Consider the following 14076-nt stretch of genomic DNA (forward strand, 5'->3'; position numbering starts at 1 on the left):
GCAATGTCCGTCGAGTGGTACAGAATCTTCCAAAAACCGTTGAAAGCGCCTATGAAAGGATTTTGGACAGGAGTGTTGATAAACCCAAAGCTAAAGCTCTTCTTCATATGATTACCGCTGCGGTAGAGCCACTCTCGCTGGAAGAGCTATCTCTTGCCTTGGCATTGCACCTCAATGCGGACTGCCAAACATTGACGGCTATAATTGATGATGTCGAACCGAAAGAGCGCTTCAGAAAGACCCTCAGGGACTTGTGTGGACTCTTCGTCGTTATCATAAATGAGAAAGTTTACCTCCTGCACCAAACAGCGAAGGAATTCTTAGTCTTGAGTAACAGGTCCGCTATTGAGGAGAGTGTGTTCCAGGTCACCGGATGGAAGCATGTACTCGTACCAGTGGAGTCTCATCGGATTCTTGCCACTATATGCATTGCATGGATCTCGTGGATGACTGGTGATAGGAGAGGTATTCACCAAGGGGACTTTGATGGATATGCATCAAAGTCCTGGGTTACACACTACCATCAAGCGCAGTTGCGAGACGAGGATCCGCTAATCAAACGTGCACACTCAATCTGTGACCCATCCTCTGATTCATATCAGGAATGGTCTCGTGTTTATAGATGGACTAAGTGGGACATGTCATATCTTTCTTCAAGGTTTCTGATTGCATCATTTTTAGGGTTGACTGGTGTAGTCAAGCTTCTGCTTGCAACAGAGCAGGTGGATATCAATTCCACGGATTCTGAATATGGCCGGACAGCACTTTCTCTGGCAGCCAAAAATGGCCACGAGACAGTGGTCAAGCTTCTGCTTGCAATAGAACAGGTGGATATCAACTCAACAGATTCTAAAAGTGGCCGGACAGCACTTTCTCTGGCAGCCAAATATGGCCACGAGATAGTGGTTAAGCTTCTGCTTGCGATGAAACAGGTGGATATCAACTTAACAGATTCTAAAAATGGCCAGACAGCATTTTCTCTGGCAGCCCAATATGGCCACGAGGCAGTGGTCAGGCTTCTGCTTGCAACAGAGAGGGTTGATATTAATTTTAAGGATGAAGATGGCCGGACACCACTTTCTCTAGCAGCCGAATGGGGCCGCGAGGCAGTAGTCAAATTTCTGCTTGCAACAGAGAAGGTTGATGTTGATTCTAAGGATGTGAATAGCTGGACACCGCTGTTGCGGGCAGCCGAAAGTGGCCATGAGGCAGTGGTCAAGCTCCTGCTTGCAACAGAGAAGGTTGATGTTAATTCTAAAGATGTGAATAGCAGGACACCGCTGTTCTGGGCAGCTGTAAACGGCCGCGAGGCAGTGGTCAAGCTTCTGCTTGCATCAGAGAAGGTTGATGTTAATTCTAAAGATATAAGGGGCTGGACACCGCTGTTCTGGGCAGCCGAAAGGGGCCACGAGGCAGTGGTCAAGCTTCTGCTTGCAACAGAGAAGGTTGATGTTAATATTCAGGACGATTGGAGCCAGACACCACTGCACGCGGCGGCAGGAAGGGGCTATGAGGCAGTAGTAAAGCTTCTGCTTGCAACGGAGAATGTGGATGTGGACGTGAAAGACAGCAAAGGCTGTACGCCCCTCGACAAGGCGTTGGAGAATGGTCATGAGGCAGTGGTGAAGCTTTTACAGAAACGATAATCCCCACCCACATATAGAGGTGGTATCCTTCAATGTTGACCTCTTGCACCAGTCGGAACCCAAATCACATGATGTATACAGATCTGTAGTTTTGCATACCTGGTAGCAAGAAGACGAATATAAGGACAGCAAATTTCAAGGCACGATTGAAAATCAGACACCTCATGGAGAACGTGGATGGCGATCATTTCAGCTACGAAGGACTGACCATCAGAGGGACTAGCTAAGAACCGGTAGTGAACAGACCAAGCGGTAGACTCTCTGTCAAGAGCTCTCATGATAGATAAAGTGAGTGGTTGCTGAGGACTCTGGCTCTTACAAACTGGCACCGCTACCCAACCCTTGCCACCTGCCAGTCTTGCCGAACAACTACCACCTCAACCGAACCCACTACAATCATACCTCATTCTCTTCAATCCGTCGCCGAACTAACAAAGTACGTCGCTGCCACCGGCCAACCCACCGCCCTCACAACAGGAGCCAAGCTGAAATTGAACCGTGCATCCGTGGTCTGATCATAGTACAGTCCTTCGGCAGCCGCAGCAGGCGGAACATAACCCTTTGGCTGGTTGAAGAGGTAGATTGTGTATGCATGCTGAGTGCTGTCCCTGGGTCGCGGGGCGGTATACGGTGCTAGGGCATCGCTTGCGTTGACGAATGTTCGACCTTCCAAGGTGTAGTTCCCACCCCACCAGTGCAGACGAGTGGTGGTATTGGCTGCCAGCCCAGGGACAAGGGTGGAGTACTTGTCTGCTGTGGTGACGTCGGAGTCCGGGATGTTGAGGTCAAGCATTAAGATCATGTAGGTTCCTGGGTAGGCATGCTTGATGTTGCTGGGGTAGATGGATGGTGCGGATGTCACATCTATAGAGCGATTGTGTCAGTGCGTTGAAGGAGTCTCATGGTTTGAAGGACTGTGATGTATTGGGTACCATACCGTCGGGATTGATCCAGAGACCAGGGGTCACAGTTTCGTTCTCGAACGAGGCGCCTAAATTGATTTGCGTTGCTGGCCAGCTCCCCTTTGGTGTTTGTGCCAGGGATGTTGCTGCGAGCAGGGCCGGCGAGAAAATTGTGGTGGTGCGCATGGTGTTTGTTGGGGTAGGCGAAGGGATTCGAAGTGGCTGTCTGGGATGAGGGCGAGAGGATGACTGAATATAGGGGCGAATATAATGTTATTGTACAACCAAAGCAACATCGTAGAGGTATGCGCAGCCATAGGGCGAGCTATGGACATTCGAGACCAAGTGGAGAGGCCTCGTCATCACTAGGGTCATCCTCAAACGCCGAGGAAAACTGGGGATGTCGGAGGTCGGATGTCGGAGGAAACATCTAAATGCGGGAAAAGAATGCTGTCAAATCTCGGGCATAGAACTTTAATCTCGGTCAAATGGAGTCGAGATGATGAATTGTGTCCTCATGAATGACCAGGCCTTGTACCCTGGCCGTTTCTGCAGACGGAGATCCTGTTCCAAACATGTGGCTATTTCTAAGCTTATTTTCAGATGAGAGGAGTCTTTCACCAAAATTATATAATGCATTAACTAATATCTATTAACAGATTTTCTAGTGTGCTTGGTATCAACATAAATCATAACTCGCAACGCGTCATCGAACATCTAATTAGTGTACAGTCCATCGTGCAGCATGCCAAGCATGCAAACCTAATAGTGCAGTATGCTATCAAGCAAGCGATCGATTAACATCGCCCTCTAATGCTTCTCTCCCTGTTCTTCGTCGTCGCTGAAAGCGAACTTGGAGAAACGACGAATTGACGCCCCCTTGAAATAGAAGACATAAGGAATTGCACAGCAGGCGAGGGCGATGAAGGCAAGCAGGGAGCTGGCCCACTGATAGCCGAGTCGGGCGTACATCTGCTCAGTGAATAGAACAGTGGATGCACCCCAGATGGATCGAAGGAATGTCTTGGCGGCAAGGGCGGAGGCGGCCTGGTGCTGATAGGTATCCACTATGATTGAATGAGCAATCGATCTTGGCTGGATGTGCTTGGGGTGACTTACCAAGATAGTTATTGGCCGAGTTATACAAGAAGATGAAACCAAACCCGACTGGCCAGCCTCCGATTGCAGGACCGATCCAATGAAGTCTGGGATAGGAGGTCCAGGCGAAGATGAAGAGTCCGATCGGAATAAGCCAGCAGGAGAACATCATAGGAATCAGACGAGCTTCAGCAGGGGGCTTTCCATTATACTTCTTGTACAGTGACAAGTAGTGCTTGTTCACGAATGGTGCACATGCAGCGCTCATGAGAACACCAATAGCGAGAGGGATGAACATCAACCCCGTCGATCCGGCACTCCAGCCTTTACCACCTTGATAAACAACCGGGTAGCTGCGGGGAAGAGAATTAGAAGATTCGCTCTGTACCAATCTAAGGGACAAATACTCACGCAATGAAGAACATGTAGAGTAGGCCGTACAGGACTGACATGTAGAGAGCGATGAACAAAACAATAGGCTCCAGACACAGAAGTTGGAAGGGACGGAAGAGAGTCATCCGCAATCTCTCTGCCAGCGGTCTAGCATCAAGCTCCATCTCAGTGACGTATTTTGGGTCGTCCTTTTCCTTCCTGAGCTTCTTCGCCCTTCGCTTCAACAGTGTAGGCGCATAAGTCTCAGGGACAGTGAACGTGATCAGCACCCAAGCCACAAAGGCAAGGATCAGCTGCAACCAGTAGAGCCATTTCCAATTTGTTGCATCGGCAAGGTAGCCACCAGCGAGAGGACCGATGGCCGGACCAAGGAATGGGCTAGCTGAGAAGGCTGCCATCGGGACACCTCGTTCTTCGTTTTTCCACAGATCGGCCAGTGTGCCGCCTACCAGTGTCATCGGCGCGCTGAATGCAATGCCATCAATTGCTCTGCAGACGATAAGGGTCGCAATGTTGGGAGCAACAGCACATGGAATGACGAAGATGACGGCCAAGAGCAAGGTGGATGCATAGACGAGTCTGCGGCCTACAATCTCCGATAGAGGGGCGAACACCATTGGACCTACAGACAACCAGTCAGTCACTCTGAGCTGAGTGATATTGGTAGATATAGACATTCCCAGTCAGGATGAGACTTACCGACTCCAAATCCAATGACGAAGACAGTCACCACGACCAAACTAACCTCTCTGGAAACGCCAAATGTTTCCGAGGGTCCTTCAATATCGGCGGTGATGACACTGCTTGAGAAAGCGACCACGAAGCAAGTGAACGAAACAACCATGGTACAGTACCACTTGTATGCCTTGGACCAGTTTTTGGGGTTCTCCGGATCATCGATGCTGAAGGTGACCAGCCTCCAGTCTTCATCCTTTCCTGTCAGGGCAGACCGCACTGGCTTGATTATCTCCCCGGTTGTTGTTTCCGTAGTATATTCTTCCATGTTGGCTCCATCGTTCACCTCTCGGTATGGTAGGTCCAAGGGGTCCGAGTTCGGGGCTGATGCCATTGAGTGGGTTCGGCGGGGATAGTCATTATGGGTCTTGACTCGTTCTAGAGGCTCCATGTTTGGAGTGTGAATGGACACTATTCAGAGACGGATACCACAGTATATGAGGTTGATGCGATAAAGAACATGGTGTCGATGAGCAGACTATATGCCTGCATTTATAGAGATGAGCCATGGACACAACGCTATAGACATTAACACATGAGCAATGAAAAGTTCTGATGATTCGGTCGAGATGCCGCGAGAACCTACAAACAACAGATTAGATGGCAAAGTCGAAAAGATCAAGATGCCTGAAAAGGCAACCCGCCAGCCCGGATCCACAGCCGCAGGGGCCATATTTCCCGACTCGGTAGGCAAAGCTAGCCACTTACGGCAATATGGCTCGAGACCCCGATCAGATTATCTCCCTGATCCGACTTGAGATGATAATTCAATTGAAGGGAGTTCTAGACTTCTGCAAAAGATGCTATATACAAGTCATGCCATGGTAAAGGATTTGTTGGTTATCTCTGATAGAATTACGTCTGCGCACGGGTAGCTAAATGAGGTATGTTGTATTATGCACGTGCACGCACGCACACACACAATACATACCTCGAATCGCGACCTTAAACCTGAACAAACAAGGGGACGTTGCTGCTCTCGGTTCCAAGCGTGAAGTTGGAGTATACCGAGAAGTAAGCCTTTCGTCTGAGGTCCGGAAGACGAGATCTGGAAATTTACCAGAGACGCAGGGCAGAATTGGCGACTAGCCTACGAGGACACGTGACGGAATGGCCGAGTCGGTCACGTATACCGTCTCGAGGTGGAGATATGACTCCGAATAGCCTGATCCTGGACCTTGGAAAATCCCGTAGATGTAGACTGTCGAGATGAGTGTAGAAACCAATATCTGGCCTCGAAATGGCTGAGCTCATACCGTGCCAAGGTGTTGAGGATTGGATGTGGCTGCCAAAGCGCCGGTCGAAAACTCGCAGTCGACGGCAGGGCGGCACGCGGAGCATGTTGCCCGAAACGGCAAGGAACCCAGAGCCCAGGCTCGGAATGGGGATGTAATGAAAATTGAAAAACCTCCCCCGGACCCAGTAAATCCCCAGAAGGTCCCATTCCATTATGCTACAATTTCAAGCTGCAGTGGGGACTGGCAGTGAAAGATCACATATTGAATCGTGTATAGGTGGTCCTAGCTCTTCGCCCTAGATTGTGGCAGCAACTCTTGAGAACGACATCATCGAAACACAACGATATAAAATAAGGCTCACTACTCCGTATGCCGGTTAGAAATCAAAGTATTATAGCCTCGAGAAGATCCTTCACAGAAGCAATGATGACTGTTTGACATATACCCTGAGTACAGGTTTCGGCTTTAGGGCATCTAGGAGCTCCAGCAGCTCTTATGTGTGACTACAAAAAAAACCAAAAACCAGCAGTATCTACTGAACCCCGTACATACCGAGTATGCAACTTTTTATTGCGGTTGATACAAGAGAGCTAAAGAGGCAGGTGCTGCGCTGCACTGGGCACACCAACAGGGCCAGAGACTCTGCTGAGCTGCCTCAGGCAGCGACACTTTGCCGCCGTTTTCCGGGGAAAAGTGCGCCGCACGTGACTGATAAGAAGCGACGATAAGCCGGAAGGAGACTAGCGCGGGGTGGTTTTTCCCACCCTCCGTCAACGGAGCAGAAAGATTAATTTTTGATTGATTCTAAGAGACAAGCAGCTCAAACGCTTCCTCCAGTCTGTTGAACTCACTCATTAGAGGTGTGTCTGTGACACCTCTTTCATAGAGGACTTCTTTAGTTCTCTTCTAATCCCAGTCTACTCGACTATATCCTTTCCTCTCCTTTCCGCCACCCCGCCCCCCTCTATCCTCCCTCCCGCCTCCCGACCGAGTGACTCACTCTGCACCACCTCAAAATGGCCTCCAACTCGACCTACTTGGCCATTCCCGGCTCTGTCGCCTTCTCCCACTCTCGTGGACGCGCAGTTGCTGCCAGCATTGGAGCCAGCGATGTCCGTGCGCAATGGATTCACTATGTCCACCTTTCCCAGCCTTTGGACGAGTCCCAGCGCGCGGTTTTGGAGCAGCTCCTCCGCTATGGTGATATCACCGATATTCCCCCCACCTTCACCGCTGAAGATGGCTCCTTCGACGTTTTCCACGTCTTTCCTCGCACTGGTACAATCTCTCCTTGGAGCTCTCAGGCTACTGGTATCTCTCATGTCTGCGGTTTGCGCCAGTACGTGAAGCGCATTGAGCGGGGTATGAAGGTGTCCTGCCTGCACAGCGGAAGCAGCGAGTACAAGGATGGTTTCCAGGATGTCCTCCATGACCGCATGACCCAGATTATGAGCGAGAACGAACCGGATCTTCACCTGATGTTCTCCGAGCACAGCCCTCAACCCCTCGAGACAATCCCTCTTCACGGCAGCGATAAATCCCCCAAGGAGGTCCTCCAGGAGGCGAACAAGCGACTCGGACTGGCGTTGGAAGAGTCGGAAATTGATTACCTGGCCGAAGCCTACGGACCTAACGGTCCTCTCGCTCGTGATCCTACTGACGTTGAGCTGTTCATGTTCGCGCAGGTCAACTCCGAGCACTGCCGTCACAAGCAGTTCAACGCCTCCTGGGTCATTGATGGAAAGCAGATGCCCAACAGTCTCTTCTCCATGATCCGCAACACCCACAAGAAGAACCCCGAATACACCGTGAGTGCTTACAGCGATAACGCCGCCGTGCTCGAGGGAGATCACTCCGCTTTCTGGGCCCCTAACACGACTACCGGAGAATGGGGCCACACCAAGGAACAGGTGCACTTCCTGGCTAAGGTCGAGACCCACAACCACCCTACTGCCGTTTCCCCTTACCCGGGTGCAGCGACCGGATCCGGTGGAGAAATCCGTGACGAGGGCGCCGTGGGTCGGGGTTCCAAGCCTAAGGCTGGTCTTGCCGGCTACTGTGTCTCTGATCTCAACATTCCTGGCTTGAAGCAGCCCTGGGAGTTGGATGTTGGCAAGCCCAACCACATTGCTAGCCCTCTGGACATTATGCTGGAGGCTCCTATTGGAAGTGCAGCTTTCAACAACGAATTCGGACGTCCCTGCATTTCAGGATACTTCCGTACCCTTCTGACCGAAATTGATGTTGGCAATGGTCAAACTGAGGTTCGTGGTTACCACAAACCCATCATGATTGCTGGTGGTGTCGGAACTGTCAGACCCCAGCACGCCATCAAGAAGCCCGAAGCTGTCAAGCCTGGCGCCTACCTTGTTGTCTTGGGTGGACCTGCTATGCTCATTGGTCTGGGTGGAGGCGCTGCATCCAGTATCACTTCGGGTGAAGGTTCGGCGGATCTCGATTTCGCCAGTGTCCAGCGTGGCAATGCTGAAGTCCAGCGGAGAGCCCAGGAGGTTATCAACGCCTGTACTTCCATGGGCGATGCCAACCCTATCAAATTCATCCACGACGTCGGAGCTGGTGGTCTTTCCAATGCCCTTCCTGAGCTCATTCACGACTCTGGTCTGGGTGCTACTTTTGAGCTTCGTGAGATTGACAGTGCCGACAAGAGTATGAGCCCCATGCAGATCTGGTGCTGCGAAGCTCAGGAGAGATACGTCATGGCTGTTGGTGAGGAGAGCATGAACAAGTTCACCGCCATCGCCAACCGTGAACGTTGCGGTTTCTCTGTCGTCGGCCGCGGCGGAGGTACCTCTGAGGAGGAGAAGAGGCTCATTCTCTTGGACCGCGAGTCCACCGAGTACCCCAAGCCGATTGACCTGCCGTTGTCTGTTCTTTTCGGCAAGCCTCCTAAGATGACCCGGGTGGTCGACTCCCGCAAGTTGACGCTTCCCGCCGTCGATGCTAGTCTCTCCACATACCTCCCGTCCCTCGCATCCAACCCTCTTGAGATCCTTGGGGAGGCCGCTAAGAGAGTTCTGTCCCTCCCGGCCGTCGGATCCAAGTCTTTCCTCATTACCATCGGTGACCGGACTGTCGGTGGTCTCACTGCTCGTGACCAGATGGTTGGCAAATGGCAGACTCCTGTGGCCGACGTTGCTGTCACTGCGACCGCACTCGTCCAGGGCGTGAAGTCTGGTGAGGCCATGGCCATGGGTGAGAAGCCTACACTTGCTCTTATCTCGCCCGCTGCTTCGGCCCGTATGGCGGTGGCTGAGTCTCTCATGAACATTGTTGCTGCTGATCTTGTTGACCGGTTGAGCCGCGTCAAGCTTTCTGCTAACTGGATGTCCGCCAGCAGCCATCCTGGTGAGGGTGCTGCCATCTACGAGGCCGTGGAGGCTATTGGTATGGAGCTTTGCCCCAAGCTTGGCATCAGCATTCCCGTCGGAAAAGACTCCATGTCTATGAAGATGAAGTGGAAGGATGAGTCTTCACAGGAGGCTAAGGAAGTTACCGCCCCCATGTCTCTTGTCATCTCTGCTTTCGCGCCTGTTGCCAACTACCGCAAGACCTGGACCCCCGCCCTGCGTCGTCTCGAGGACGTCGGCGAGACCGTTCTGATGTTCGTCGACCTGTCTTTCGGTCGCAAGGCTCTGGGTGGTTCCGCTCTTGCTCAGGTCTTCAACCAGGTTGGCGACGAATGCCCCGACATCCGTGACATCGAGATCTTCAGAGATTTCTTCGATGCCGCTCAGCAGTTGCAGGAGGCAGGCATCGTCCTGGCCTACCACGACCGGTCCGATGGTGGTCTCTTCACTACCTTGGCTGAGATGATGTTCGCCGGTCGCTGCGGTGTTGAGATCATGATTGACAACATCTGCGCTAGCTCCAACACCAAGGATGTTGTGGAGACCCTGTTCAATGAGGAACTGGGTGCTGTCTTCCAAGTCCGCAAGGAGCATGAGATCCAGTTCCGCTCTTGCTTCGCCACCTGCGGGCCTCCTGCTGGCTTGATTCACAAGATCGGTCGTGTTTCTGAGAAGTCCAAGCAGAACCTCACCATCTACCACAAGCACACCTTGGTTCACCGCAACAGCCGTGCCAACCTCCAGCAGACCTGGGCTGCCACGTCCTACCACATGCAGAAGATGCGTGACAACGCTGCCTGCGCTGATCAAGAGTATGCTAGCATTCTTGATGATGCCGATCCTGGTTTGTCTTGGAACGCGACTTTCGACCCTAAGGACAAGGCCATGCCTCTCTTGACCAGCCTAACCCAGATGTCGCCCTTCAGCAACAAGCCCCGTGTTGCCATTCTGCGTGAGCAAGGTGTCAACAGTCAGGCTGAGATGGCTTTCGCCTTCAACATGGCCGGTTTCTCTGCCGTTGACGTCCACATGACGGATGTCATCTCCGGCCGTGTCTCCCTGTCGAGCTTCGTCGGTCTCGCCGCCTGTGGTGGTTTCTCCTACGGTGACGTTCTCGGTGCCGGTCAGGGTTGGGCCAAGTCCGTCCTGCTGCACGACAACACTCGCAACGAGTTCCAGTCCTTCTTCCAGCGCCCCGACACTTTTGCCCTGGGTGTCTGCAACGGTTGCCAGTTCCTCTCCCGTCTCAAGGAGTTGATCCCCGGCGCCGAGAACTGGCCCAGCTTCGAGCGCAACGCCAGCGAGCAGTATGAGGGACGTGTTGCCTTGGTCCGCATCTCCGATCCCGACCCGTCTCGTCCCAGCGTCTTCCTCCACGGCATGGATGGCTCTTCCTTCCCTATCGCCGTCGCTCACGGAGAAGGTCGCGCTTCGTTTGCCCCTGCTTCCGGCACTACCGCTCAGTCTTTCGTTGCCGAGGGTCTGGCTCCCGTCCGCTACGTGGACAACGCTACCCTCAAGCCCACCATGAAGTACCCCGCCAACCCCAACGGCAGTCCCGAGGGTATTGCCGGTGTCCGCAACGCGGACGGTCGTGTGCTGGCCATCATGCCTCACCCCGAGCGCACCGTCCTGGGCGGCATCGCCAGCTACCTGCCTCCCAACGCCGAAGAGTGGGGCGACATTGGCCCGTGGGGTCGTGTCTTCCTCAGCGCCAGAAGATGGGTCGGTTAGACGCTTTGTCTCGGTCCTTTCATCGCGCCTGGTTGCAATGAGATGTACATCTTTTGGAGACGAGAGAAAATCAAATACAAGGTCACGGCGCATGTCTTGAGTTTTTTAATGATATATATACAACAGCAACCCCTTTTCTTCGTTTCCCACTTTGCTGGAAATGATGCTTTATGATGACATGTGCGAGAAAATATGAGTGTTCAAATAGTTTCACCTGGTTGGTTGTTCTAGGTTTAGTGCACGGCACGAACACAGAATGTGAATAACTTTCAATCAAATCCTTCATCTTTATTCTCTAGCTGGTATAAAGTAGTCTATAATCGTCCATTTCACCTCTATTCTCAACATCTGCTACAGAGCAGATAGGGGACGTGTCGACAGCCCCAGGGAATCCGACCCAACCTCTAAGCGAGGGGCGGTCTCAGCAACCGAGCGCCACAGTCCCGTAAAAAGGAGAACTATAGGACTCCTCCAGACTGATACACCGTCCCGGTTGCTTCCACTAGATCCTGCAGACACAAATACGTGCCCAGCGCACAGGACCTAGGCCGGACAAGCATGAACCGGACACGGAGAACACAGCAACCAGCCCCAAACATGGCACGATCCTGCCTGCCACGGCCAAAGCTTATCCATATATGCACTGCATTATATGAGGGTAACGTATGCTGATCAGCGGCTTAGCCCGCACTAGCAACAGATCCTGCGCAGCGCACCGGTCGCGCTGGTTCGTCGTCTCGGTCTGCAGGATTCGGGCATGTCAACCCATTTTCCTAATCGGGGTAAGGATAAGCTCTCCGACGTGTTTGGATCTCTGGGCTGTTATGGTTTAGTAGTTGAGAATATGGGATGTGGTGTGTGCTATTCCATGCTTTTGCATGTCAAGACGAGCTGGGATTCATTGTGAACATTGTCAAAGATTCTATCATCAATTGCACTATCTTGTCTATGGATATAAGTTCCCCAGCGAGGAGAATACTGATTGCAATCGTCATTACGATATTGCTTCTTTCGCCGGGCGTGCCTTGCAGCCCACGAACGAATCGCAATACAAGCCACCCTGGAGAGAAAATTCCAAGCCAACATCCCAGACCCGTCAGCAGACGTCTGGATTGGCCGGATTCAGAATCTCCAAGTCCGGCTCTTCACGATCCTTTAGGGTCCGATCTTGCAGACTACGGTACGTATTCTAGAAGGGGGGTCCAAGAATAGATGGGCGGGGGGCCGAACTGCCCGATACGGAAACTGGGGGTTTCGGACCCCATGCGCCCTATACGGGCTCTTGTTTCGGGATCCATGATGGTTCCTCCGGGTATTTTGGATTGAATACTGGGGTTGGGCTGTTTTTGAAGACTATGGGCAGGATAAGTAAACTTCAGTATTGGGCTTGCGACTGGTCGTTGGTGTGAAGATGTGGGTGAAGTCATCGGCGGAAACTGAAATAAGCGAGACATTTACGGCCCCATTACCACTGTGACTTACCATGCAATGGGGGATCGGCGATGGATCGCATGGTCGAAGGATTCGAGGATGCTGCAGATTAGCTGACTGTCGTATACTGAAACCGCCGGTTGCCCCGTCATGCATCCTCCTGGCCATGTGGGCTTGGATCTATGGCATACATTGAGGTTGATTGAGAAGTCTTGTGTATAAAGAGGCCTGCTGCTCAGCTACAGGACGACTCTTTTTTTTAGCATAGAAAACACCAGCAGCACTGTGCGTACTTCGCCTCTCCCAGAATCATTCAACCTTCTCAAGTACCAATCATGGCTTCCAAGCTCTTCAAGGGAATGGCCCTCGCAGGCCTCGTCTCCGCCGCCGCTGCTTGTTCGACCGAATCAGACGTGACGGTCACATTTTACGGATATCCCGACAACGATCCCCCCAGTGCAGACATTGCCTATGACTGTGGCCGTGGATACACTGCTGGCGGTAAGTGCAGCCTTCTACGTTGACGACGACAGGCGAATTGACAGCATGCAGGCACCGGTACCTACAGCGATCCACTGACCTTCGCTTCCGCGTCCGGCGAGTTCGAACAGTGCGAGATCATCTATCTCCCCTACCTGAAGAAGTACCTTCGGTACGAGGATGAATGCGCCCAGTGTAGTACGTTATTTTCCACCGGCATCGACATCAATAACGCATGTACTAACTCGCCACAGCCACGGACTACAAGTCCGGCAAGCTGCACATCGACATCTGGACTGGCTCCAACTCCGACGGAGGCGACACTCAAATCGACTGCGAGAACAGCTTGACTCCCGACTCCCAGTCGATCGTCCTCAACCCGGCGAGCTCGTACACCGTCGACTGTAAGTTGGAACCCTTTCGTCGCCATCGGGCGTTGAACCCGCTGATCTTGATTCTGCTAGCCACCGCGCTTTTCGCCAACGGCAAGTGCTACACCTCCAACACCTACAGTGGTGCTGTGGCGTCGACCTACTGCTCTTCGTCGGGATCCGGGAGCAGCTCCGGTTCCAGCTCTAGCTCCAGCTCTGGGTCCAAACCGACCTCGACGGCAAGCTCCGGCTCGTCGTCCTCTTCGTGCTCTTGGTCGGGTCACTGCGCCGGTAAGTCGGCTGTGTCTGTTGTTGGTTGATTGAGTGGCGCTCCGTCTGTGATACTAAGTATTGTGATGGAATATAGGTGCCACCTGCTCCACGGAGAATGATTGCTCGGATGATCTCACCTGCCAGAACGGCAAGTGTGCGTAACTCGAGTCTGTTTTTGAGTTCTACTGTAACATCGGTGCGTTGTGCAACGGCTAAATTCGAGATTCCAAGAGAGCTTGGTTAGCGGACGAACCGAGAGCGTGGCGCATGTATAAATAGACGAAGAAGCTGATTTGTTGAATGTATTGGTTTATAGAACTGAGAAGTTTCACCGCAATGTACGGGTAGAATGATGTTAGCATGCCATGAAGCCGATTGTACCTCTCGAAAATCGAAGCCGTTCGGCA

General features: G+C 52.5%; 4 protein-coding genes across 4 annotated transcripts; 2 read left to right on the top strand and 2 right to left on the bottom strand.

Moving 5' to 3' along the window:
• Positions 1–1919: 1919 nt before the first annotated feature.
• On the bottom strand, positions 1920–2907 carry BO66DRAFT_457872 (YbhB/YbcL family Raf kinase inhibitor-like protein). Its single transcript, XM_025652180.1, has 2 exons — positions 2584–2907; positions 1920–2510 (listed from the first exon to the last, which is right to left on the bottom strand). Exons 1-2 carry the CDS (start codon positions 2732–2734, stop codon positions 2059–2061), a joined length of 603 nt encoding a protein of 200 aa, XP_025501255.1. The 5' UTR covers positions 2735–2907; the 3' UTR covers positions 1920–2058.
• Positions 2908–3358: 451 nt separating this feature from the next.
• Positions 3359–5165, bottom strand: BO66DRAFT_457874 (MFS transporter; the record flags this gene model as incomplete). The annotated part of the gene is made up of 4 exons (XM_025652181.1): positions 3359–3615; positions 3668–3999; positions 4058–4661; positions 4739–5165. The coding sequence occupies 4 exons, from the start codon at positions 5163–5165 to the stop codon at positions 3359–3361; spliced, it is 1620 nt and encodes a 539-aa protein (XP_025501256.1).
• A 1801-nt stretch (positions 5166–6966) lies between these two features.
• On the top strand, positions 6967–11361 carry BO66DRAFT_393871 (phosphoribosylformylglycinamidine synthase). The gene has a single exon (XM_025647857.1). The coding sequence runs from the start codon at positions 7029–7031 to the stop codon at positions 11112–11114; it is 4086 nt and encodes a 1361-aa protein (XP_025501257.1). The 5' UTR covers positions 6967–7028; the 3' UTR covers positions 11115–11361.
• A 1519-nt stretch (positions 11362–12880) lies between these two features.
• BO66DRAFT_354978 (uncharacterized protein) lies at positions 12881–13916 on the top strand (the record flags this gene model as incomplete). Its single annotated transcript, XM_025644837.1, has 5 exons — positions 12881–13046; positions 13098–13223; positions 13280–13429; positions 13490–13687; positions 13764–13916. The coding sequence occupies 5 exons, from the start codon at positions 12881–12883 to the stop codon at positions 13829–13831; spliced, it is 708 nt and encodes a 235-aa protein (XP_025501258.1). The 3' UTR covers positions 13832–13916.
• Between the last annotated feature and the right edge of the window lie 160 nt (positions 13917–14076).

This window comes from Aspergillus aculeatinus (assembly GCF_003184765.1).
Source record: "Aspergillus aculeatinus CBS 121060 unplaced genomic scaffold BO66scaffold_42, whole genome shotgun sequence".
NCBI lineage: Eukaryota > Fungi > Ascomycota > Eurotiomycetes > Eurotiales > Aspergillaceae > Aspergillus > Aspergillus aculeatinus.